This window comes from Dendropsophus ebraccatus, chromosome 13 (assembly GCF_027789765.1).
Source record: "Dendropsophus ebraccatus isolate aDenEbr1 chromosome 13, aDenEbr1.pat, whole genome shotgun sequence".
NCBI classification, from domain to species: Eukaryota; Metazoa; Chordata; class Amphibia; order Anura; family Hylidae; genus Dendropsophus; species Dendropsophus ebraccatus.
The window spans coordinates 4079954-4107908 of NC_091466.1; the positions used below are offsets into that span (position 1 = coordinate 4079954).

The 27955-nt window shown below is 49.5% G+C and overlaps 1 protein-coding gene across 5 annotated transcripts in view; it reads left to right on the forward strand.

Annotated features, from left to right (window-relative positions):
- CELF3 (CUGBP Elav-like family member 3) overlaps positions 1-27955 on the forward strand; it is a 130817-nt gene that overhangs the window by 85147 nt on the left and 17715 nt on the right. For 4 of the 5 annotated variants that reach the window (XM_069950708.1, XM_069950709.1, XM_069950706.1 and 1 more), the window contains exons 3-5: positions 17173-17221; positions 21390-21518; positions 27484-27563. In XM_069950708.1, coding sequence (XP_069806809.1) covers positions 17173-17221; positions 21390-21518; positions 27484-27563 — 258 coding nt within the window. Of the gene's footprint in view, positions 1-4103; positions 4131-17172; positions 17222-21389; positions 21519-27483; positions 27564-27955 lie in introns of those variants that run through there. The other variant, XM_069950710.1, reaches the window with a different exon arrangement.

Genomic DNA, 27955 nt, shown 5'->3' on the forward strand with positions numbered 1-27955 from the left:
ATTCCGTGCTCCCCCTTTCCTGCAGGGGGTCACACTCCTCTATATTCCATGCTCCTCCTGTCCTGCAGGGGGTCACACTCCTCTATATTCCGTGCTCCTCCTGTCCTGCGGGGGTCACACTCCTCTATATTCCGTGTGCCTCCTGTGCTGCAGGGGTCACACTCCTCTATATTCTGTGCTCCCCCTTTCCTGAAGGGGTCACACTCCTCTATATTCCGTGTTCCTCCTGTCCTGCAGGGGGTCACACTCCTCTATATTCCGTGCTCCCCCTTTCCTGCAGGGGTCACACTCCTCTATATTCCGTGTTCCTACTGTCCTGCAGGGGGTCACACTCCTCTATATTCCGTGCTCCCCCTTTCCTGCAGGGGGTCACACTCCTCTATATTCCGTGCTCCCCCTTTCCTGCAGGGGTCACACTCCTATATTCCGTGTTCCTCCTGTCCTGCAGGGGGTCACACTCCTCTATATTCCGTGCTCCCCCTTTCCTGCAGGGGGTCACACTCCTCTATATTCCGTGCTCCTCCTGTCCTGCGGGGGTCACACTCCTCTATATTCCGTGTGCCTCCTGTGCTGCAGGGGTCACACTCCTCTATATTCCGTGCTCCCCCTTTCCTGCAGGGGGTCACACTCCTCTATATTCCGTGCACCTCCTGTCCTGTGGGGGTCACACTCCTCTATATTCCGTGTTTCTCCTGTGCTGCAGGGGTCACACTCCTCTATATTCTGTGCTCCCCCTTTCCTGCAGGGGTCACACTCCTCTATATTCCGTGTTCCTCCTGTCCTGCAGGGGGTCACACTCCTCTATATTCCGTGCTCCCCCTTTCCTGCAGGGGTCACACTCCTCTATATTCCGTGTTCCTCCTGTCCTGCAGGGGGTCACACTCCTCTATATTCCGTGCTCCCCCTTTCCTGCAGGGGGTCACACTCCTCTATATTCCATGCTCCTCCTGTCCTGCAGGGGGTCACACTCCTCTATATTCCGTGCTCCCCCTTTCCTGCAGGGGGTCACACTCCTCTATATTCCGTGCTCCTCCTGTCCCGCAGGGGTCACACTCCTCTATATTCCGTGCTCCCCCTTTCCTGCAGGGGTCACACTCCTCTATATTCCGTGCTCCTCCTGTCCTGCAGGGGGTCACACTCCTCTATATTCCGTGCTCCCCCTTTCCTGCAGGGGTCACACTCCTCTATATTCCGTGCTCCTCCTGTCCTGCGGGGGGTCACACTCCTCTATATTCCATGCTCCTCCTGTCCCGCAGGGGTCACACTCCTCTATATTCCGTGCTCCTCCTGTCCTGCAGGGGGTCACACTCCTCTATATTCCGTGCTCCCCCTTTCCTGCAGGGGGTCACACTCCTCTATATTCCGTGCACCTCCTGTCCTGTGGGGGTCACACTCCTCTATATTCCGTGTTCCTCCTGTGCTGCAGGGGTCACACTCCTCTATATTCTGTGCTCCCCCTTTCCTGCAGGGGGTCACACTCCTCTATATTCCATGCTCCTCCTGTCCCGCAGGGGTCACACTCCTCTATATTCCGTGCTCCCCCTTTCCTGCAGGGGTCACACTCCTCTATATTCCGTGCTCCCCCTTTCCTGCAGGGGGTCACACTCCTCTATATTCCATGCTCCTCCTGTCCTGCAGGGGGTCACACTCCTCTATATTTCGTGCTCCCCCTTTCCTGCAGGGGGTCACACTCCTCTATATTCCATGCTCCTCCTGTCCCGCAGGGGTCACACTCCTCTATATTCCGTGCTCCCCCTTTCCTGCAGGGGGTCACACTCCTCTATATTCCGTGCTCCCCCTTTCCTGCAGGGGGTCACACTCCTCTATATTCCATGCTCCTCCTGTCCCGCAGGGGTCACACTCCTCTATATTCCGTGCTCCCCCTTTCCTGCAGGGGGTCACACTCCTCTATATTCCGTGCTCCTCCTGTCCTGCAGGGGTCACACTCCTCTATATTCCGTGCTCCCCCTTTCCTGCAGGGGGTCACACTCTTCTATATTCCATGCTCCTCCTGTCCTGCAGGGGGTCACACTCCTCTATATTCCATGCTCCTCCTGTCCTGCAGGGGGTCACACTCCTCTATATTCCGTGCTCCCCCTTTCCTGCAGGGGGTCACACTCCTCTATATTCCGTGCTCCCCCTTTCCTGCAGGGGGTCACACTCCTCTATATTCCATGCTCCTCCTGTCCCGCAGGGGTCACACTCCTCTATATTCCGTGCTCCCCCTTTTCTGCAGGGGGTCACACTCCTCTATATTCCGTGCTCCTCCTGTCCTGCAGGGGTCACACTCCTCTATATTCCGTGCTCCCCCTTTCCTGCAGGGGGTCACACTCCTCTATATTCCATGCTCCTCCTGTCCTGCAGGGGGTCACACTCCTCTATATTCCGTGCTCCTCCTGTCCTGCAGGGGTCACACTCCTCTATATTCCGTGCTCCTCCTGTCCTGTCCCGCAGGGGTCACACTCCTCTATATTCCGTGCTCCTCCTGTCCTGCGGAGGTCACACTCCTCTATATTCCGTGCTCCCCCTTTCCTGCAGGGGGTCACACTCCTCTATATTCCGTGCTCCTCCTGTCCTGCAGGGGGTCACACTCCTCTATATTCCATGCTCCTCCTGTCCTGCAGGGGTCACACTCCTCTATATTCCGTGCTCCTCCTTTCCTGCAGGGGGTCACACTCCTCTATATTCCGTGCTCCTCCTGTCCTGCGGGGGTCACACTCCTCTATATTCCGTGTTCCTCCTGTCCTGCAGGGGGTCACACTCCTCTATATTCCATGCTCCTCCTGTCCTGCAGGGGGTCACACTCCTCTATATTCCATGCTCCTCCTGTCCTGCAGGGGTCACACTCCTCTATATTCCGTGCTCCTCCTGTCCTGCGGGGGTCACACTCCTCTATATTCTGTGCTCCCCCTGTCCTGTCCCGCAGGGGTCACACTCCTCTATATTCTGTGCTCCCCCTGTCCTGTCCCGCAGGGGTCACACTCCTCTATATTCCGTGCTCCTCCTGTCCTGCAGGGGTCACACTCCTCTATATTCTGTGCTCCCCCTGTCCTGTCCCGCAGGGGTCACACTCCTCTATATTCCGTGTTCCTCCTGTCCTGCAGGGGTCACACTCCTCTATATTCCGTGCTCCTCCTGTCCTGTCCCGCAGGGGTCACACTCCTCTATATTCCGTGCTCCTCCTGTCCTGCAGGGGTCACACTCCTCTATATTCCGTGCTCCTCCTGTCCTGTCCTGCGGGGGTCACACTCCTCTATATTCCGTGCTCCTCCTGTCCTGCAGGGGTCACACTCCTCTATATTCCGTGTTCCTCCTGTCCTGCAGGGGTCACACTCCTCTATATTCTGTGCTCCCCCTGTCCTGTCCCGCAGGGGTCACACTCCTCTATATTCCGTGTTCCTCCTGTCCTGCAGGGGTCACACTCCTCTATATTCCGTGCTCCTCCTGTCCTGTCCCGCAGGGGTCACACTCCTCTATATTCCGTGCTCCTCCTTTCCTGCAGGGGGTCACACTCCTCTATATTCCGTGCTCCTCCTTTCCTGCAGGGGGTCACACTCCTCTATATTCCGTGCTCCCCCTTTCCTGCAGGGGGTCACACTCCTCTATATTCCGTGCTCCTCCTGTCCTGCAGGGGGTCACACTCCTCTATATTCCGTGCTCCCCCTTTCCTGCAGGGGTCACACTCCTCTATATTCCGTGCTCCTCCTGTCCTGCGGGGGTCACACTCCTCTATATTCCTGGACTGTTTTTTCTATGATCCCATCTTATTCCTTTATTCTCCTGCTTGTAGTCCCGTTAACCCCTTGTGCGCCCCCTGCAGGCAGAGCACAGGGCGTCATGTGCTACACATATAATGTATGGGTTATAATATCACTCGTCTCCATCCCCCCCATCATTCCCTCGGTCCCCTCCCTGCTCCATCTCCCTCCTTCCATTGTTTACATGGAGAAGTGATGATGTCACTGTGGTTACCCGGCAACCTTACGGATAAATTGGAGTGAGTGGGTGGTTGCTAGGGAACGTGATTCCTTGTTTCCATAGTTACTGAGCATCTGGCTCTGTGCAAATGATGTGCCTGGACCATCTCTGTGTTTCGGGGGATCAGACCAGGACGTGGGGCAGATGATTAGGTAATCCTGTCCCCCCCCCCCCCCCTCCCTCCGCAGCCTCCGGCCACCCTTGTCAACCCAGATCTACAGCACAGCATCCATTGCTGGGGGTAAAGTATGTCTCCTAGCAACAGTGGCAGCCATGGCAACAAGTTATCTTGCAGCCTGAGGACCACTAATTAACCCCATGTCTGCTGGAAACATATCAGTCCATGAGGCTGAACTGCAAAATCTTGAGACTATCACCCTATTCCCATACATATCACCACTACACCTCTACATATCACCCAAAAAACCCTACACTACACCCATACATATCACCCATACATATAACCCCACACCCATACATATAACCCCTACACATCACCATTACACCCATAACACCCCACACCCATACATATCACCACTACACCCATAATACCCTACACTACACCCCTACATCCACATCACACCACACCCATACATATAACCCATACATATCACCACTACACCCATAATACCCTACACTACACCCCTACATCCACATCACACCACACCCATACATATAACCCCTACATATCACCACTACACCCATAACACCCCACACCCATACATATCACCACTACACCCATAATACCCTACACTACACCCCTACATCCACATCACACCACACCCATACATATAACCCCTACATATCACCACTACACCCATAACACCCCACACTCATCCATATCACCACTACACCCATAATACCCTACACTACACCCCTACATCCACATCACACCACACCCATACATATAACCCCTACATATCACCACTACACCCATAACACCCCACACCCATACATATCACCACTACACCCATAACACCCTACACTACACCCCTACATCCACATCACACCACACCCCTACATATAACCCCTACATATCACCACTACACCCATAATACCCTACACTATACCCCTACATCCACATCACACCACACCCATACATATAACCCCTACATATCACCACTACACCCATAATACCCTACACTACACCCCTACATCCACATCACACCACACCCATACATATAACCCCTACATATCACCACTACACCCATAACACCCCACACCCATACATATCACCACTACACCCATAATACCCTACACTACACCCCTACATCCACATCACACCACACCCATACATATAACCCCTACATATCACCACTACACCCATAACACCCTACACCCATACATATCACCACTACACCCATAATACCCTACACTACACCCCTACATCCACATCACACCACACCCATACATATAACCCCTACATATCACCACTACACCCATAATACCCTACACTACACCCCTACATCCACATCACACCACACCCATACATATAACCCCTACATATCACCACTACACCCATAACACCCCACACCCATACATATCACCACTACACCCATAATACCCTACACTACACCCCTACATCCACATCACACCACACCCATACATATAACCCCTACATATCACCACTACACCCATAATACCCTACACTACACCCCTACATCCACATCACACCACACCCATACATATAACCCCTACATATCACCACTACACCCATAACACCCCACACCCATACATATCACCACTACACCCATAATACCCTACACTACACCCCTACATCCACATCACACCACACCCATACATATAACCCCTACATATCACCACTACACCCATAACACCCCACACCCATACATATCACCACTACACCCATAACACCCTACACTACACCCCTACATCCACATCACACCACACCCATACATATAACCCCTAAATATCACCACTACACCCATAATACCCTACACTACACCCCTACATCCACATCACACCACACCCATACATATAACCCCTACATATCACCACTACACCCATAACACCCCACACCCATACATATCACCACTACACCCATAACACCCTACACTACACCCCTACATCCACATCACACCACACCCATACATATAACCCCTACATATCACCACTACACCCATAATACCCTACACTACACCCCTACATCCACATCACACCACACCCATACATATAACCCCTACATATCACCACTACACCCATAACACCCTACACTACACCCCTACATATCACCCCTACACCTCTACATATTACTCATAACACCCTACACTACACCCATACATATCACCTACACCCATATACATCACCCCTACACCCATACCACCCTACACATCACCCATACACCCAAACACATTTCCCCTACACAGGTACTGATGGTCTGGCAAGTGCGGCCCTCTCAGCCCCCGGATGCCGCCTCTAGCCCGGGCTGGTTCTCTCCTCTCTCTCCTCACACTCACATGCTGCACGGAGCTGCTGACGGCCCCTCCCCCTCTCCTGCTGTGTGTGAGAAGGGGGAGTGATGGCGGCAGCTGAAGGCCTCCTACCAGGGACTGGACTATGAAAAGGAGCAGCAGCAACTCTGTTAGTGAGTGTCATCATCAATGTGTTGTCTGTCAGGCTGCTGAGTGCTGGTAGTATTTCCCAACGCCCCATTATACCGTGATAGCTGCAGTGTTACATGACCACAACCCCCATCATACCCTCATAGCTGCAGTGTTACATGACCACAACTCCCATCATACCCTAAAAGCTGCAGTGTTATATGACTACAACCCCCCCCCCCCCCCCCCCCGATAGCTGGTGTGTGTTACATGACCACAACCCCCACCATACCCTCATAGCTGCATTGTTACATGACCACAACCCCCATCATACCCTCATAGCTGCAGTGTTACATGACCACAACCCCCATCATACCCTCATAGCTGCATTGTTACATGACCACAACCCCCATCATACCCTCATAGCTGCATTGTTACATGACCACAACCCCCACCATACCCTCATAGCTGCAGTGTTACATGACCACAACCCCCACCATACCCTCATAGCTGCAGTGTTACATGACCACAACCCCCATCATACCCTCATAGCTGCATTGTTACATGACCACAACCCCCACCATACCCTCATAGCTGCAGTGTTACATGACCACAACCCCCACCATACCCTCATAGCTGCAGTGTTACATGACCACAACCCCCATCATACCCTCATAGCTGCATTGTTACATGACCACAACCCCCACCATACCCTCATAGCTGCAGTGTTAAATGACTTCAACCCCCATCATCCCCTGATATGATGTATGATGAGGGAATGATGTAGAAAATAATAGCGAGTCACCGGATTCAGCTGGATGCTGTTTATTTGCAAAAATCACAGAATACAAATGCAATGGCATACAAGGTAGCCTTGCAAATAAACAGCATCCAGCTGAATCCGGTGAGTGCCGTCTCGCTATTATTTTCTACATCGTATTCTTGTAAGTACCTCTCATGGACTGAGCACCGCTGTGTGACACTGTAATACCACCATTTACCTGCACGAGCTTCCTGTGCCCCAGCGTCTGTACACTTGGCTGGATGACCGGCGAGGATAAGTAGTGCCAGGATTTGCTACTATTACTGGATTCTTGTACCCTGATAGGGTATGATGGGGTTGTGGTCATGCAACACTGCAACTGAAGGGGGTTGGGCGCCGAAAAAAGTTTTGCACAGGGTGCCGTCTACCCTAAGGCCGGCCCTGCATACACACCACCCATACATATCACCCCTACACCCATACATGCTACACCCTACACCCATACATATCACCCCTACACCCATGCACATCATCCCTACACCTATACATATCACCCCCATACATATTACCCCTACATATCACCCCTACACCTATACTTACTTGGGTGTATATAATAAGAGCTGTGTGGTGGGGGGTATATAATGAGAGCTGTGTGGTGGGGGGGGGCAGGTATATAATGAGAGCTGTGTGGTGGGGGGGCAGGTATATAATGAGAGCTGTGTGGTGGGGGGCAGGTATATAATGAGAGCTGTGTGGTGGGGGGGCAGGTATATAATGAGAGCTGTGTGGTGGGGGGCAGGTATATAATGAGAGCTGTGTGGTGGGGGGGGGCAGGTATATAATGAGAGCTGTGTGGTGGGGGGGGGCAGGTATATAATGAGAGCTGTGTGGTTGGGGGGCAGGTATATAATGAGAGCTGTGTGGTGGGGGGGGGCAGGTATATAATAAGAGCTGTGTGGTGGGGGGCAGGTATATAATGAGAGCTGTGTGGTGGGGGGCAGGTATATAATGAGAGCTGTGTGGTGGGGGGTATATAATGAGAGCTGTGTGGTGGGGGGGGGGCAGGTATATAATGAGAGCTGTGTGGTGGGGGGGGGCAGGTATATAATGAGAGCTGTGTGGTGGGGGGGGGGGGCAGGTATATAATGAGAGCTGTGTGGTGGGGGGAGGGGCAGGTATATAATGAGAGCTGTGTGGTGGGGGGGGGGCAGGTATATAATGAGAGCTGTGTGGTGGGGGGAGGGGCAGGTATATAATGAGAGCTGTGTGGTGGGGGGGCAGGTATATAATGAGAGCTGTGTGGTGGGGGGCAGGTATATAATGAGAGCTGTGTGGTGGGGGAGGGGCAGGTATATATGAGAGCTGTGTGGTGGGGGGGCAGGTATATAATGAGAGCTGTGTGGTGGGGGGAGGGGCAGGTATATAATGAGAGCTGTGTGGTGGGGGGGGCAGGTATATAATGAGAGCTGTGTGGTGGGGGGCAGGTATATAATGAGAGCTGTGTGGTGGGGGAGGGGCAGGTATATAATGAGAGCTGTGTGGTGGGGGGGCAGGTATATAATGAGAGCTGTGTGGTGGGGGGGGCAGGTATATAATGAGAGCTGTGTGGTGGGGGGGGCAGGTATATAATGAGAGCTGTGTGGGGGGGGGGCAGGTATATAATGAGAGCCGTGTGGTGGGGGGCAGGTATATAATGAGAGCTGTGTGGTGGGGGGGCAGGTATATAATGAGAGCTGTGTGGTGGGGGGGCAGGTATATAATGAGAGCTGTGTGGTGGGGGGGCAGGTATATAATGAGAGCTGTGTGGTGGGGGGCAGGTATATAATGAGAGCTGTGTGGTGGGGGGGCAGGTATATAATGAGAGCTGTGTGGTGGGGGGCAGGTATATAATGAGAGCTTGTGTGGTGGGGGGCAGGTATATAATGAGAGCTGTGTGGTGGGGGGGCAGGTATATAATGAGAGCTGTGTGGTGGGGGGAGGGGCAGGTATATAATGAGAGATTGTGTGGTGGGGGAGGGGCAGGTATATAATGAGAGCTGTGTGGTGGGGGGGGGCAGGTATATAATGAGAGCTGTGTGGTGGGGGGGGCAGGTATATAATGAGAGCTGTGTGGGGGGGGGGCAGGTATATAATGAGAGCTGTGTGGTGGGGGAGGGGCAGGTATATAATGAGAGCTGTGTGGTGGGGGGGCAGGTATATAATGAGAGCTGTGTGGTGGGGGGGGCAGGTATATAATGAGAGCTGTGTGGTGGGGGGCAGGTATATAATGAGAGCTGTGTGGTGGGGGGGGGGCAGGTATATAATGAGAGCTGTGTGGTGGGGGGGGGGCAGGTATAAAATGAGAGCGGTGTGGTGGGGGATCAGGTATATAATGAGAGCTGTGTGGTGGGGGAGGGGCAGGTATATAATGAGAGCTGTGTGGTGGGGGGGGGGGCAGGTATATAATGAGAGCTGTGTGGTGGGGGGAGGGGCAGGTATATAATGAGAGCTGTGTGGTGGGGGGGCAGGTATATAATGAGAGCTGTGTGGTGGGGGGGGGGGGGGCAGGTATATAATGAGAGCTGTGTGGTGGGGGGAGGGGCAGGTATATAATGAGAGCTGTGTGGTGGGGGGATCAGGTATATAATGAGAGCTGTGTGGTGGGGAGGGGCAGGTATATAATGAGAGCTGTGTGGTGGGGGGGGGGCAGGTATATAATGAGAGCTGTGTGGTGGTGGGGGGGGCAGGTATATAATGAGAGCTGTGTGGTGGGGGGCAGGTATATAATGAGAGCTGTGTGGTGGGGGGGGGGGCAGGTATATAATGAGAGCTGTGTGGTGGGTGGGGGGGGGGCAGGTATATAATGAGAGCTGTGTGGTGGGGGGGGGGCAGGTATATAATGAGAGCTGTGTGGTGGGGGGGGTATATAATGAGAGCTGTGTGGTGGGGGGCAGGTATATAATGAGAGCTGTGTGGTGGGGGAGGGGCAGGTATATAATGAGAGCTGTGTGGTGGGGGGGGGCAGGTATATAATGAGAGCTGTGTGGTGGGGGAGGGGCAGGTATATAATGAGAGCTGTGTGGTGGGGGAGGGGCAGGTATATAATGAGAGCTGTGTGGTGGGGGAGGGGCAGGTATATAATGAGAGCTGTGTGGTGGGGGGGGGCAGGTATATAATGAGAGCTGTGTGGTGGGGGATCAGGTATATAATGAGAGCTGTGTGGTGGGGGGGGGGCAGGTATATAATGAGAGCTGTGTGGTGGGGGAGGGGGCAGGTATATAATGAGAGCTGTGTGGTGGGGGGGGGGCAGGTATATAATGAGAGCTGTGTGGTGGGGGGAGGGGCAGGTATATAATGAGAGCTGTGTGGTGGGGGAGGGGCAGGTATATAATGAGAGCTGTGTGGTGGGGGGGGGCAGGTATATAATGAGAGCTGTGTGGTGGGGGGAGGGGCAGGTATATAATGAGAGCTGTGTGGTGGGGGGGCAGGTATATAATGAGAGCTGTGTGGTGGGGGGGGGCAGGTATATAATGAGAGCTGTGTGGTGGGGGGGGGGGCAGGTATATAATGAGAGCTGTGTGGTGGGGGGGGGGCAGGTATATAATGAGAGCTGTGTGGTGGGGGGGGGGCAGGTATATAATGAGAGGTGGGTGGGGGGGGGCAGGTATATAATGAGAGCTGTGTGGTGGGGGGCAGGTGTATAATGAGAGCTGTGTGGTGGGGGGGCAGGTATATAATGAGAGCTGTGTGTGGGGGGGGCAGGTATATAATGAGAGCTGTGTGGTGGGGGGGCAGGTATATAATGAGAGCTGTGTGGTGGGGGGGCAGGTATATAATGAGAGCTGTGTGGTGGGGGGGCAGGTATATAATGAGAGCTGTGTGGTGGGGGGGGGCAGGTATATAATGAGAGCTGTGTGGTGGGGGAGGGCAGGTATATAATGAGAGCTGTGTGGTGGGGGGGGCAGGTATATAATGAGAGCTGTGTAGTTGGGGGGGGGTATATAATGAGAGCTGTGTGGTGGGGGAGGGGCAGGTATATAATGAGAGCTGTGTGGTGGGGGGGGGGCAGGTATATAATGAGAGCTGTGTGGGTGGGGGGGGCAGGTATATAATGAGAGCTGTGTGGTGGAGGGGCAGGTATATAATGAGAGCTGTGTGGTGGGGGAGGGGCAGGTATAATGAGAGCTGTGTGGTGGGGGGCAGGTATATAATGAGAGCTGTGTGGTGGGGGGGGCAGGTATATAATGAGAGCTGTGTGGTGGGGGGGGCAGGTATATAATGAGAGCTGTGTGGTGGGGGGGCAGGTATATAATGAGAGCTGTTGTGGGGGGGGGGGGGCAGGTATATAACTGAGAGCTGTGTGGTGGGGGGGCAGGTATATAATGAGAGCTGTGTGGTGGGGGGAGGGGCAGGTATATAATGAGAGCTGTGTGGTGGGGGGGGGCAGGTATATAATGAGAGCTGTGTGGTGGGGGGGCAGGTATATAATGAGAGCTGTGTGGTGGGGGGGGCAGGTATATAATGAGAGCTGTGTGGTGGGGGAGGGGCAGGTATATAATGAGAGCTGTGTGGTGGGGGGGGGGCAGGTATATAATGAGAGCTGTGTGGTGGGGGGGGCAGGTATATAATGAGAGCTGTGTGGTGGGGGGCAGGTATATAATGAGAGGTGTAGTGGTGATATGTATGGGGGAGGGGCAGGTATATAATGAGAGCTGTGTGGTGGGGGGGGGGGGCAGGTATATAATGAGAGCTGTGTGGTGGGGGGCAGGTATATAATGAGAGCTGTGTGGTGGTGGGGGGGCAGGTATATAATGAGAGCTGTGTGGTGGGGGAGGGGCAGGTATATAATGAGAGCTGTGTGGTGGGGGGGCAGGTATATAATGAGAGCTGTGTGGTGGGGGGGGCAGGTATATAATGAGAGCTGTGTGGTGGGGGGCAGGTATATAATGAGAGCTGTGTGGTGGGGGGGGGGGGGCAGGTATATAATGAGAGCCGTGTGGTGGGGGAGGGGCAGGTATATAATGAGAGCTGTGTGGTGGGGGGCAGGTATATAATGAGAGCTGTGTGGTGGGGGGGGGCAGGTATATAATGAGAGCTGTGTGGTGGGGGGGCAGGTATATAATGAGAGCTGTGTGGTGGGGGGGGGGGCAGGTATATAATGAGAGCTGTGTGGTGGGGGGCAGGTATATAATGAGAGCTGTGTGGTGGGGGAGGGGCAGGTATATAATGAGAGCTGTGTGGTGGGGGGGGCAGGTATATAATGAGAGCTGTGTGGTGGGGGGGCAGGTATATAATGAGAGCTGTGTGGTGGGGGGCAGGTATATAATGAGAGCTGTGTGGTGGGGGGGGGGGCAGGTATATAATGAGAGCTGTGTGGTGGGGGGGGCAGGTATATAATGAGAGCTGTGTGGTGGGGGAGGGGCAGGTATATAATGAGAGCTGTGTGTTGGGGAGGGGCCAGGTATTATAATGAGAGCGCTGTGTGGTGGGGAGGGGCAGGTAATATAATGATGCGCTGTGTGGTGGGGGGGCAGGTTATATAATGAGAGCTGTTGTGTGTGGGAGGGATCAGGGTATATAATGAGAAGCTGTGTGCGTGGGGGAGGGGCATGGTATATAATGTAGAGCTGTGTGGTGGTGGAGGGCAGGTATTAATAGAGCAGCTGTGTGGTGGGGGGAGGGCAGGTATATCAATGAGAGCTGTGTGGTTGGGGGAGGGGCAGGTATATAATGAGAGCTGTTTGGTGCGGGGAGGGCAGGTATATAATGCAGAGCTGTGTGGTTGGGGGGGCGGGCCAGGTATATAATGAGAGCTGTGTGGTGGGGGAGGGGGCAGGTATATAATGAGAGCTCGTGTGGTGGGGGGGCAGGTATATAATGAGCGCGGTGTGGTGGGGGGGGCAGGATATATAATGAGAGCTGTTGTGGTGGGGGGGGGCAAGGTATATAAGGAGAGCTTTGTGGTGGGGGGGGGCAGGTATATAATGAGAGCTGTGTGGTGGGGAGGGGCAGGTATATAATGAGAGCTGTGTGGTGGGGGAGGGGCAGGTATATAATGAGAGCTGTGTGGTGGGGGGCAGGTATATAATGAGAGCTGTGTGGTGGGGGGCAGGTATATAATGAGAGCTGTGTGGTGGGGGAGGTATATAATGAGAGCTGTGTGGTGGGGGAGGGGCAGGTATATAATGAGAGCTGTGTGGTGGGGGGGCAGGTATATAATGAGAGCTGTGTGGTGGGGGGGCAGGTATATAATGAGAGCTGTGTGGTGGGGGGGGGCAGGTATATAATGAGAGCTGTGTGGTGGGGGAGGGGCAGGTATATAATGAGAGCTGTGTGGTGGGGGGTATATAATGAGAGCTGTGTGGTGGGGGGGGCAGGTATATAATGAGAGCTGTGTGGTGGGGGGTATATAATAAGAGCTGTGTGGTGGGGGGGCAGGTATATAATGAGAGCTGTGTGGTGGGGGGGCAGGTATATAATGAGAGCTGTGTGGTGGGGGGGCAGGTATATAATGAGAGCTGTGTGGTGGGGGGGGCAGGTATATAATGAGAGCTGTGTGGTGGGGGGGCAGGTATATAATGAGAGGTGTGTGGGGGGGGGGGGCAGGTATATAATGAGAGCTGTGTGGTGGGGGGCAGGTATATAATGAGAGCTGTGTGGTGGGGGAGGGGCAGGTATATAATGAGAGCTGTGTGGTGGGGGGCAGGTATATAATGAGAGCTGTGTGGTGGGGGGGGCAGGTATATAATGAGAGCTGTGTGGTGGGGGGGCAGGTATATAATGAGAGGTGTGTGGTGGGGGGGGGCAGGTATATAATGAGAGCTGTGTGGTGGGGGGCAGGTATATAATGAGAGCTGTGTGGTGGGGGGCAGGTATATAATGAGAGCTGTGTGGTGGGGGGGGGGGCAGGTATATAATGAGAGCTGTGTGGTGGAGGGGCAGGTATATAATGAGAGCTGTGTGGTGGGGGGGCAGGTATATAATGAGAGCTGTGTGGTGGGGGGGGCAGGTATATAATGAGAGCTGTGTGGTGGGGGGGCAGGTATATAATGAGAGCTGTGTGGTGGGGGGGGGGGGCAGGTATATAATGAGAGCTGTATGGTGGGGGGGGGGGCAGGTATATAATGAGAGCTGTGTGGTGGGGGGGGGCAGGTATATAATGAGAGCTGTGTGGTGGGGGGCAGGTATATAATGAGAGCTGTGTGGTGGGGGGGGGGCAGGTATATAATGAGAGCTGTGTGGTGGTGGGGGGCAGGTATATAATGAGAGCTGTGTGGTGGGGGGAGGGGCAGGTATATAATGAGAGCTGTGTGGTGGGGGGGCAGGTATATAATGAGAGCTGTGTGGTGGGGGGGGGGGCAGGTATATAATGAGAGCTGTGTGGTGGGGGGAGGGGCAGGTATATAATGAGAGCTGTGTGGTGGGGGGGCAGGTATATAATGAGAGCTGTGTGGTGGGGGAGGGGTAGGTATATAATGAGAGCTGTGTGGTGGGGGGGGGGGCAGGTATATAATGAGAGCTGTGTGGTGGGGGGGGGGCAGGTATATAATGAGAGCTGTGTGGTGGGGGGGGGGGCAGGTATATAATGAGAGCTGTGTGGTGGGGGGGGGGCAGGTATATAATGAGAGCTGTGTGGTGGTGGGGGGGGCAGGTATATAATGAGAGCTGTGTGGTGGGGGGGCAGGTATATAATGAGAGCTGTGTGGTGGGGGGGCAGGTATATAATGAGAGCTGTGTGGTGGGGGGGGGGGGGCAGGTATATAATGAGAGCTGTGTGGTGGGGGGGGGGGCAGGTATATAATGAGAGCTGTGTGGTGGGGGGGGGCAGGTATATAATGAGAGCTGTGTGGTGGTGGGGGGGGCAGGTATATAATGAGAGCTGTGTGGTGGTGGGGGGGGCAGGTATATAATGAGAGCTGTGTGGTGGGGGAGGGGCAGGTATATAATGAGAGCTGTGTGGTGGGGGGGGGGCAGGTATATAATGAGAGCTGTGTGGTGGGGGGGGGGCAGGTATATAATGAGAGCTGTGTGGTGGGGGGGGGCAGGTATATAATGAGAGCTGTGTGGTGGGGGAGGGGCAGGTATATAATGAGAGCTGTGTGGTGGGGGAGGGGCAGGTATATAATGAGATCTCCTGTGACACCTTCCTGTTCTTCTCAGTGTTAATTAAAGACAGAGACAGAAATAGCAGATGTGTGAGAGGTTCATTTACAAGTCACCGACACAATGTGACACCTCATACAGTGACACTGATACTCTGTGATATCATGCGATACTTTGTATACTGCCAGTGTAAAATAATGTGACACCCTGATACCGTCTCACATCTGATACAGGAATACAGTAACATACAGGCACCGATCACTGTCACCTCATCATATATCACATGTCATACAGGCTGCAAACACCATACTGTAATACAAAGTAACATCTCATACACCAACAGTATAATAATACAAAGTAACATCTCATACACCTACACCATAATACAATGTAACATCTCATACGCCTACACCATAATATTACAATGTAACATCTCATACACCTACACCATAATAATACAATGTTACATCTCATACGCCTACACCATAATATTACAATGTAACATCTCATACACTAACACCATAATAATACAATGTAACATCTCATACACTAACACCATAATACAATGTTACATCTCATACACCTACACCATAATAATACAATGTTACATCTCATACACCTACACCATAATAATACAATGTAACATCTCATACACTAACAGTATAATAATACAATGTAACATCTCATACACTAACAGTATAATAATACAATGTAACATCTCATACACTAACACCATAATAATACAATGTTACATCTCATACACCTACACCATAATAATACAATGTAACATCTCATACACTAACACCATAATAATACAATGTAACATCTCAGACACCAACAGTATAATAATACAATGTAACATCTCATACACCTACACCATAATAATACAATGTTACATCTCATACACCTACACCATAATAATACAATGTAACATCTCATACACCTACACCATAATAATACAATGTAACATCTCATACACTAACAGTATAATAATACAATGTAACATCTCATTCACTAACACCATAATAATACAATGTAACATCTCATTCACTAACACCATAATAATACAATGTAACATCTCATTCACTAACACCATAATAATACAATGTAACATCTCATTCACTAACACCATAATAATACAATGTAACATCTTACGGAACGGCCGGTCTCAGAATAGATGATCCCGGCCGGTACTGCAGTATTGGACGGATGATCTTTACCGCCGCTAAGTTCTGATGCCGGTGAATCTCTGCGCACCTGCATCAGAATTCTCCGCTGATCACAATGGAGCGTGCGGCTGGAGCTGACAAAGTTTTCTGCGGCCACTATTGACTGAATAGTGGCCACAGAAAACTGACGTGTTTCTCGCAACGCCGCTTGGGATGTGTATGTATATACAGTATGTACTATGGGGGATATTTATCATTTGCACCTTTTTTTGCAAATATTTTTTATGGCCGTTGTTGCAAATTCGCAAGAACTGCTCTGATTTATACGTAGCTTACGTACATAGCCTAATAATACAGTGTAACATCTGATAAACTGTGATGCATGGTAACTCTTTAGGGTATAAACACACACACCTTATACGCAGCTTATTTACGGCTGCGATACGCAGCAAATACGCAACAGATTAGATCTAAATAACTGAACACAACATCAAATCTGCTGCGTACCTGCTGTGTGTGTTTGTACCCTTATAATCTGCTGGTATGGTAAATTACTCTCAGGGGTTGTATAGTATGTAAGTGTATGAGATACTAATACTCCCTTTCACTGTTTTTCTAGATGAATCGGCCAATTCAGGTGAAACCTGCAGACAGTGAGAGCCGAGGAGGTAGAGGGCCCTTTTCTAAACTATAATGCATTGTTCATATATCTTCTCACACCTGTATCCTCTGTCTACACCTGTATGTCTCTCCTCACACCTGTATGTCTCTCCTCACACCTGTATGTCTGTCCTCACATCTATATTCTCTGTCTACACCTGTGTGTCTGTCCTCACATCTATATTCTCTGTCCTCACACCTGTATGTCTGTCCCCACATCTACTGTATATACTCTGTCTACACCTGTGTGTCTGTCCTCACATCTATATTCTCTGTCTACACCTGTATGGTGTATCTGTCCTCACATCTATATTCTCTGTCTACACCTGTATGTCTGTCCTCACATCTATATACTCTGTCTACACCTGTGTGTCTGTCCTCACATCTATATTCTATGTCCTCACATCTATATACTCTGTCTACACCTGTATGTCTGTCCTCACATCTATATACTCTGTCTACACCTGTGTGTCTGTCCTCACATCTATATTCTATGTCCTCACATCTATATACTCTGTCTACACCTGTGTGTCTGTCCTCACATCTATATTCTCTGTCTACACCTGTGTGTCTGTCCTCACATCTATATTCTATGTCCTCACATCTATATACTCTGTCTACACCTGTATGTCTGTCCTCACATCTATATTCTCTGTCTACACCTGTGTGTCTGTCCTCACATCTATATTCTATGTCCTCACATCTATATACTCTGTCTACACCTGTATGTCTGTCCTCACATCTATATTCTCTGTCTACACCTGTATGTCTGTCCTCACATCTATATTCTGTCCTCACACCTGTATGTCTGTCCTCACACCTGTGTGTCTGTCCTCACACCTATATGTCTGTCCTCACATCTATGTGTGTCTGTCCTCACACCTGTATGTCTGTCCTCACACCTGTGTGTCTGTCCTCACACCTGTGTGTCTGTCCTCACACCTGTGTGTCTGTCCTCACACCTGTGTGTCTGTCCTCACATCTATATTCTCTGTCTACAACTGTGTGTCTGTACTCACATCTGTGTGTTTGTGCTTACACCTGTGTGTCTGTTCTTACACCCGTATGTCTGTCCTCACACCTGTATGTCTACAGTATACTCAAATCTGTGTGTCTGTACTCACACCTTTATATGTATACTAACACCTGTATGTCTGTACTCACACCTGTATGTGTATGTATTCATACTTGTCCAGTCTCACCTTTATGTGTCCACTCACACCTGTATCTCTCTGTATTTACCCTTAAATGTCTCCACTTACACCTGCATATCCATACTCACACCTGTATGTCTCCACTCACACCTGTATGTCTCCACTCACACCTGTAGGTCTCCATTCACACCGGTATGTCTCCACTCATACCTGTATGTCTCCATTCACACCTGTATGTCTCCACTCACACCTTTATGTCTCCACTCACACCTGTATGTCTCCACTCATACCTGTATGTCTCCACTCACACCTGTATGTCTCCACTCACACCTTTATGTCTCCACTCACACCTGTATGTCTCCACTCACACCTGTATGTCATCATTCACACCTGTATGTCTCCACTCATACCTGTATGTCTCCATTCACACCTGTATGTCTCCACACATACCCGTATGTCTCCACTCACACCTGTATGTCTGCACTCACACCTGTATGTTTGCACTCACACCTGTATGTTTCCACTCACACCTGTATGTTTCCACTCACACCTGTATGTCTCCACTCACACCTGTATGTCATCATTCACACCTGTATGTCTCCACTCATACCTGTATGTCTCCATTCACACCTGTATGTCTCCACACATACCCGTATGTCTCCACTCACACCTGTATGTTTCCACTCACACCTGTACTTCTCCACTCACTTCCACCATAACTCTTATCCCTTATCTTTGCACACAGAAGACTGTAAGCTATTTGTGGGGATGTTGGGAAAGCCACTCACACCTCTATCTTTCTGTATTTACCATTAAATGTCTCCACTCACACCTGTATATCCCCTTTCACACTTGTATGTCTCCACTCACACCTGTATGTCTCCACCCACACTTGTATGTCTTTACTTACACATATATCTTTCTGTATTCACACTTGTAATGCCCCTATTTCACGGGTCGTCAGAGGAGCATACGAGCGCTCTCAGCGCTCGTTTGCTCCTCGTTCCCCGCTCGCTGCCGCCGCTATTCAGCGCGGCGGCGGCGAATGGGTGAGTGCGGGAGGGGGCAGAGGGGAGCTGCGGGGGGGGCTGCTCGGAGGATCGCTAGATCGTCCGGGCAGCCCATAGGATATAGCAGCGTCTGCTGCCGACGCTACTATTCAATGGAGCGACGGCAGCAGATCGCTGCTACATCAGTCGCTTGTTTTTCAACATGTTGAAAAACAAGCGACTGCAACGATCAGCCGACATGAACGATGTCGGCTGATCGTTGCACTCTATTCCACGGGACGATTATCGTTCGTAGCGTCCGATATCTGCCGAATACGGACGATAATCGTTCCGTGGAATAGGGCCTTAAGGGCCCTTTTACACAGAAAGATTATCTGACAGATTATCTGCCAAAGATTTTAAGCCAAAACTAGGACTGGATTTGAAAAGAGGAAAAATCTCAGTCTTTCCTTTATGACCTGATCCCTGTTTATAGTCTGTTCCTGGTTTTGGCTTCAAATCATTGGCAGATAATCTGTCAGATAATCTTTCTGTTTAAAGGGCCCTTAAAGGGGTAGTCCACCCAAAATTATTTTCTTTCAAATCAACTGCTGCCATGAAGTGACAGAGATTTGTAATTTACTTCTATTAAAAAATCTCAAGCCTTCCAGTACTTATTAGCTGCTGTATGCCCAACAGGAAGTTGTATTATTTCCAGTCTGGAGAGCAGGAGGGGTTTTCTATGGGGATTTGCTCCTGCTTTGGACAGTTCCTGACATGGACAGAGAAGGCAGCAGAGAGCACTGGGTCAGACAGGAAAGAAAACACCACTTCCTGCTGGACATACAGCAGCTAATAAGTACTGGAAGACTTAAGATTTTTTAATAGAAGTGAATTACAAATCTCTGGCACTTTATGGCACCAGTTGATTTGAAAGAAATTTTTTTTGGGTGGACTACCCCTTTAAGTCTCCACTCACACCTCTATGTCTCCACTCACACCTCTATGTCTCCACTCACACCTCTATGTCTCCACTCACACCTGTATGTCTTCTTTCACACCTGTATGTCTCCACTCACACCTGTATGTCTCCATTCCCACCTGTATGTCTCCACTCACACCTGTATGTCTCCACTCACACCTGTATGTCTCCACTCACACCTGTATGTCTTCTTTCACACCTGTATGTCTCCACTCACACCTGTATGTCTCCATTCCCACCTGTATGTCTCCACTCACACCTGTATGTCTTCTTTCACACCTGTGTGTCTCCACTCACTCCTGAATGTCTCCACTCACACCTGTTTGTCTTCACTCTTACTTGTATGTCTCCACTCACAACTGTATGTATCCACTCACCTGTTTGTCTTCACTCTTACTTGTATGTCTCCACTCACAACTGTATGTCTTCACTCTTACCTGTATGTCTCCACTCACACCTGTATGTCTTCACTCTTACCTGTATGTCTGCACTCACAACTGTGTGTCTCCACTCACACCTGTATGTCTTCACTCTTACCTGTATATCTCCACTCACACCTGTGTGTCTCCACTCACACCTGTATGTCTTCACTCTTACCTGTATATCTCCACTCACACCTGTGTGTCTCCACTCACACCTGTATGTCTTCACTCTTACCTGTATGTTTCCACTCACACCTGTATGTCTTCACTCTTACCTGTATGTTTCCACTCACACCTGTGTGTCTCCACTTACAACTGTGTGTCTCCACTCACACCTGTATGTCTCCACTCACAACTGTGTGTCTCCACTCACAACTGTGTGTCTCCACTCACACCTGTCTGTCTCCACTCACAACTGTGTGTCTCCACTCACACCTGTCTGTCTCCACTCACAACTGTGTGTCTCCACTCACAACTGTGTGTCTCCACTCACACCTGTATGTCTCCACTCACAACTGTGTGTCTCCACTCACACCTGTATGTCTCCACTCACACCTGTATGTCTCCACTCACACCTGTATGTCTCACTCACTTCCACCATAACTCGTATCCCTTATCTTTGCACACAGAAGACCGTAAGCTATTTGTGGGGATGTTGGGAAAGCAGCAGACAGATGAGGACGTCCGCCGAATGTTTGAACCCTTTGGAAATATTGATGAATGTACTGTCCTCCGGGGGCCAGATGGAACCAGCAAAGGTACCAGTGTGGAGTCCATTATGGATGTCCTGTCAGTGTACCTGACCTTCACCTGTACCTGTTACCTTGTATCATACCTCCAACTGTACCTGTCACCTTGTATCATACCACCACCTGTACCTGTCATCTTGTATCATACCTCCACCTGTACCTGTCACCTTGTATCATACCTCCAACTGTACCTGTCACCTTGTATCATACCTCCACCTGTACCTGTAATCTTGTATCATACCTCCACCTGTACCTGTAATCTTGTATCATACCTCCAACTGTACCTGTCACCTTGTATCATACCTCCACCTGTACCTGTAATCTTGTATCATACCTCCACCTGTACCTGTAATCTTGTATCATACCTCCACCTGTACCTGTCATCTTGTATCATACCTCCAACTGTACCTGTCACCTTGTATCATACCTCCACCTGTACCTGTAATCTTGTATCATACCTCCACCTGTACCTGTCATCTTGTATCATACCTCCAACTGTACCTGTCACCTTGTATCATACCTCCACCTGTACCTGTAATCTTGTATCATACCTCCACCTGTACCTGTCACCTTGCATTATAACTCAACCTGTACCAAATCTGACCTGTACCTGTTACATTGTATCATACCTCCACCTGTACCTGTCATCTTGTATCATACCTCCACCTGTACCTGTCATTTTGTATCATACCTCCACCTGTACCTGTCACCTTGTATTATAACTAGAGATGAGCGAACGGGTTCGGGTTCGAGTCTATCCGAGCCCAAACGATGGGCATTTGATTAGTGGCGGCTGCTGAACTTGGATAAAGCTCTAAAGTTGTCTGGAAAACATGGATACAGCCAATGACTATATCCATGTTTTCCACATAGCCTTAGGGCTTTATCCAAGTTCAGCAGCCACCGCTAATCAAATGTCGAACGTTCGGGTTTGAATGGACTCGAACCCGTTTTGCTCATTTCTAATTATAACTCAACCTGTACCAAATCTGACCTGTACCTGTTACCTTATATCATACCTCAACCTGTATCTGTCATCTTGTATCATACCTCCACCTGTATCTGTCATCTTGTATCATACCTCCACCTGTACCTGTCACCTTGTATCATACCTCCACCTGTACCTGTCACCTTGTATCATACCTCCACCTGTACTGTGTACCATACCTGACCTGCTGTACCTGTCACCTTGTACCATATCTCCACCTGTACCTGTCACCTTGTATCATACCTCCACCTATACTGTGTACCATACCTGACCTGCTGTACCTGTCACCTTGTACTATACCTTCACCCGTACCTGTCACATTTTACTATACCTGACCTGTACCGGGTACCATACCTGACCTGTAATTGTCACCTTGTATCATACCTCCACCTGTACTGTGTACCATACCTGACCTGTACCTGTCACCTTCTACCATACCTCCACCTGAACCTGTCATCTTGTATCATACCTCTACACTTGACACCTTGTACCCCACCTGACCTGTACCTGTCACCTTGTATCATACATTTATTTGTACCATACCTGACCTATACCTGTCACCTTGTATCATACCTCCACCTGTAATGTGTATCATATCTGACCTGTACCTGTCACCTTGAACCATATCTCCACCTGAACCTGTCACCTTGTATCATACTTGTACTGTACCTGTCACCTTTTACCAAACCTGACCTGTACAGTGTACCATACCTGACCAGTACCTTTCACCTTGTATGATACCTCCACCTGTACTGGTGTACTGTACCTGTCACCTTTTACCAAACCTGACCTATACAGTATACTATACCTGACCTGTACCTGTCACCTTGTATTATACCTCTACCTGCACTGTGTACCATACCTTACCTGTACCTGACACCTTGTACCCCACATGACCTGTACCTGTCACCTTGTATCATACGTTCATCTGTACCATACCTGACCTGTACCTGTCTTCTTGTATCATACCTCCACCTGTAATGTGTATCATATCTGACCTGTACCCATCACCTTGAACCATATCTCCACCTGAACCTGTCATCTTGTATCATACTTGTACTGTACCTGTCACCTTTTACCAAACCTGACCTGTACAGTGTACCATACCTGACCTGTACCTGTCACCTTGTATTATACCTCCACCTGCACTGTGTACCATACCTGACCTGTACCTGTCACCTTGTATTATACCTCCACCTGCACTGTGTACCATACCTGACCTGTACCTGACACCTTGTATTATACCTCCACCTGCACTGTGTACCATACCTGACCTGTACCTGACACCTTGTACCCCACCTGACCTGTACCTGTCACCTTGTATCATACATTTATTTGTACCATACCTGACCTATACCTGTCACCTTGTATCATACCTCCACCTGTAATGTGTATCATATCTGACCTGTACCTGTCACCTTGAACCATATCTCCACCTGAACCTGTCACCTTGTATCATACTTGTACTGTACCTGTCTTCTTTTACCAAACCTGACCTGTACAGTGTACCATACCTGACCAGTACCTTTCACCTTGTATGATACCTCCACCTGTACTGGTGTACTGTACCTGTCACCTTTTACCAAACCTGACCTATACAGTATACTATACCTGACCTGTACCTGTCACCTTGTATTATACCTCTACCTGCACTGTGTACCATACCTTACCTGTACCTGACACCTTGTACCCCACATGACCTGTACCTGTCACCTTGTATCATACGTTCATCTGTACCATACCTGACCTGTACCTGTCTTCTTGTATCATACCTCCACCTGTAATGTGTATCATATCTGACCTGTACCCATCACCTTGAACCATATCTCCACCTGAACCTGTCATCTTGTATCATACTTGTACTGTACCTGTCACCTTTTACCAAACCTGACCTGTACAGTGTACTATACCTGACCTGTACCTGTCACCTTGTATCATACCTCCACCTGTACCATACCTGACCTCTACCTGTCACCTTGTATTATACCTCCACCTGCACTGTGTACCATACCTGACCTGTACCTGACACCTTGTATTATACCTCCACCTGCACTGTGTACCATACCTGACCTGTACCTGACACCTTGTATTATACCTCCACCTGCACTGTGTACCATACCTGACCTGTACCTGACACCTTGTACCCCACATGACCTGTACCTGTCACCTTGTATCATACATTCATCTGTACCATACCTGACCTTTACCTGTCTCCTTGTATCATACGTTCATCTGTACCATACCTGACCTGTATCTGTCTCCTTGTATCATACCTCCACCGGTAATGTGTATCATATCTGACCTGTACCCGTCACCTTGAACCCCACATGACCTGTACCTGTCACCTTGTATCATACGTTCATCTGTACCATACCTGACCTGTATCTGTCTCCTTGAATCATACCTCCACCGGTAATGTGTATCATATCTGACCTTTACCCGTCACCTTGAACCATATCTCCACCTGAACCTGTCACCTTGTATCATACTTGTACTGTACCTGTCACCTTTTACCAAACCTGACCTGTACAGTGTACTATACCTGACCTGTACCTGTCACCTTGTATTATACCTCCACCTGTACCATACCTGACCTCTACCTGTCACCTTGTATTGTATCTGTACGGTGTACCATATCTGACCCCTACCTATCACCTTTTATCATGCCTCCACCTGTACCATACCTGACCTGTACCTGTCACCTTGTATTGTATCTGTACCATACCTGACCTGTGCCTGTCACCTTGTATTGTATCTGTACCATACCTGACCTGTGCCTGTCACCTTGTGTTGTATCTGTACTGTGTACCATACCTGACCTGTGCCTGTCACCTTGCATCATACTTGTACTGTACTTGTCCTGTGTACTGTACCCAACCTCCACCTGTACCTGTATTGTTCCTGACTTTACTCTACCTGTACAGTGTACTGTATCTGGGCCTATCATTGTGTATTACACTTCCACTTGATAGCTTTACATCACCTGTCCTGTACTTGAACAATACCTGTCACTGTGTATTCTACCTCCACTGCATAGTGTACCTTAAATGCGTATCTCTAGTGATGGATAGGCTGTATTCTCAGTGATGTCACCGCTGATCTCTAGTGATGGATAGGTTGTATTCTCAGTGATGTCACCGCTGATCTCTAGTGATGGATAGGCTGTATTCTCAGTGATGTCACCGCTGATCTCTAGTGATGGATAGGATGTATTCTCAGTGATGTCACCGCTGATCTCTAGTGATGGATAGGCTGTATTCTCAGTGATGTCACCGCTGATCTCTAGTGATGGATAGGCTGTATTCTCAGTGATGTCACTGATCTCTAGTGATGGATAGGCTGTATTCTCAGTGATGTCACTGATCTCTAGTGATGGATAGGCTGTATTCTCAGTGATGTCACTGATCTCTAGTGATGGATAGGTTGTATTCTCAGTGATGTCACTGATGATCTCTAGTGATGGATAGGCTGTATTCTCAGTGATGTCACTGATCTCTAGTGATGGATAGGCTGTATTCTCAGTGATGTCACTGATCTCTAGTGATGGATAGGCTGTATTCTCAGTGATGTCACTGATCTCTAGTGATGGATAGGCTGTATTCTCAGTGATGTCACTGCTGATCTCTAGTGATGGATAGGCTGTATTCTCAGTGATGTCACCGCTGATCTCTAGTGATGGATAGGCTGTATTCTCAGTGATGTCACCGCTGATCTCTAGTGATGGATAGGCTGTATTCTCAGTGATGTCACCGCTGATCTCTAGTGATGGATAGACTGTATTCTCAGTGATGTCACCGCTGATCTCTAGTGATGGATAGGCTGTATTCTCAGTGATGTCACCGCTGATCTCTAGTGATGGATAGGCTGTATTCTCAGTGATGTCACTGATCTCTAGTGATGGATAGGCTGTATTCTCAGTGATGTCACTGATCTCTAGTGATGGATAGGCTGTATTCTCAGTGATGTCACTGATCTCTAGTGATGGATAGGTTGTATTCTCAGTGATGTCACTGATCCCTAGTGATGGATAGGCTGTATTCTCAGTGATGTCACTGATCTCTAGTGATGGATAGGCTGTATTCTCAGTGATGTCACTGATCTCTAGTGATGTATAGGCTGTATTCTCAGTGATGTCACTGCTGATCTCTAGTGATGGATAGGCTGTATTCTCAGTGATGTCACTGATCTCTAGTGATGGATAGGCTGTATTCTCAGTGATGTCACTGATCTCTAGTGATGGATAGGTTGTATTCTCACTGATGTCACTGCTGATCTCTAGTGATGGATAGGCTGTATTCTCAGTGATGTCATCGCCGATCTCTTGTGATGGATAGGCTGTACTCTCAGTGATGTCACTGATCTCTAGTGATGGATAGGCTGTATTCTCAGTGATGTCACTGCTGATCTCTAGTGATGGATAGGCTGTATTCTCAGTGATGTCACTGCTGATCTCTAGTGATGGATAGGCTGTATTCTCAGTGATGTCACTGATCTCTAGTGATGGATAGGCTGTATTCTCAGTGATGTCACTGATCTCTAGTGATGGATAGGCTGTATTCTCAGTGATGTCACTGATCTCTAGTGATGGATAGGCTGTATTCTCAGTGATGTCACTGATCTCTAGTGATGGATAGGCTGTATTCTCAGTGATGTCACCGCTGATCTCTAGTGATGGATAGGCTGTATTCTCAGTGATGTCACTGCTGATCTCTAGTGATGGATAGGCTGTATTGTCAGTGATGTCACTGATCTCTAGTGATGGATAGGCTGTATTCTCAGTGATGTCACTGATCTCTAGTGATGGATAGGCTGCAATGGAGTGATTTCCCCTGTTCTCTATATCTGTATGTCAGTGACTACCTACACTGTTTATTTGTCCCTGAGGACCCCAATATTTGGTTGGTTGTTCTGCCATCTTGTGAGTGTCCTGTGATAACTGTGTAGTGTTGCTGTGTTGTGTAGTAATGTGGTATCTCCCATACTTAGGTTGTGCATTTGTGAAGTTTCAGACACACACAGAGGCGCAGGCGGCCATAAACGCTCTACATGGGAGCCGGACTCTACCGGTAAGTTACTCCATGTCTCTTCTCCTGTTCTTATCATAATACAGGACTATAAGTAACGTGACAGGGCGACCCCTGGTGGCAGACTGTAAGCACTGCACCCTGATGTCTATGCTGGACTGTCTGTATATACACTGCTTAAAAAAATAAAGGGGACCCTTAAACAACACAATATAACTCCAAGTAAATGAAACTTCTGTGACATCAGACTGTCCACTCAGGAAGCAGCACTGACTGACACTCACTGTCACCTGCAAACAGCGAGACACCCTCGTAGGGTCTCGCTGCAGGTGGGGAGCACAGACCACTTCTCACTACCTAGGATTTCTGGTTGATGTTTTGGTCACTTTTTAATGTTGCTGGTGGTAGCATGAGACGGACTCTACAACCCACAC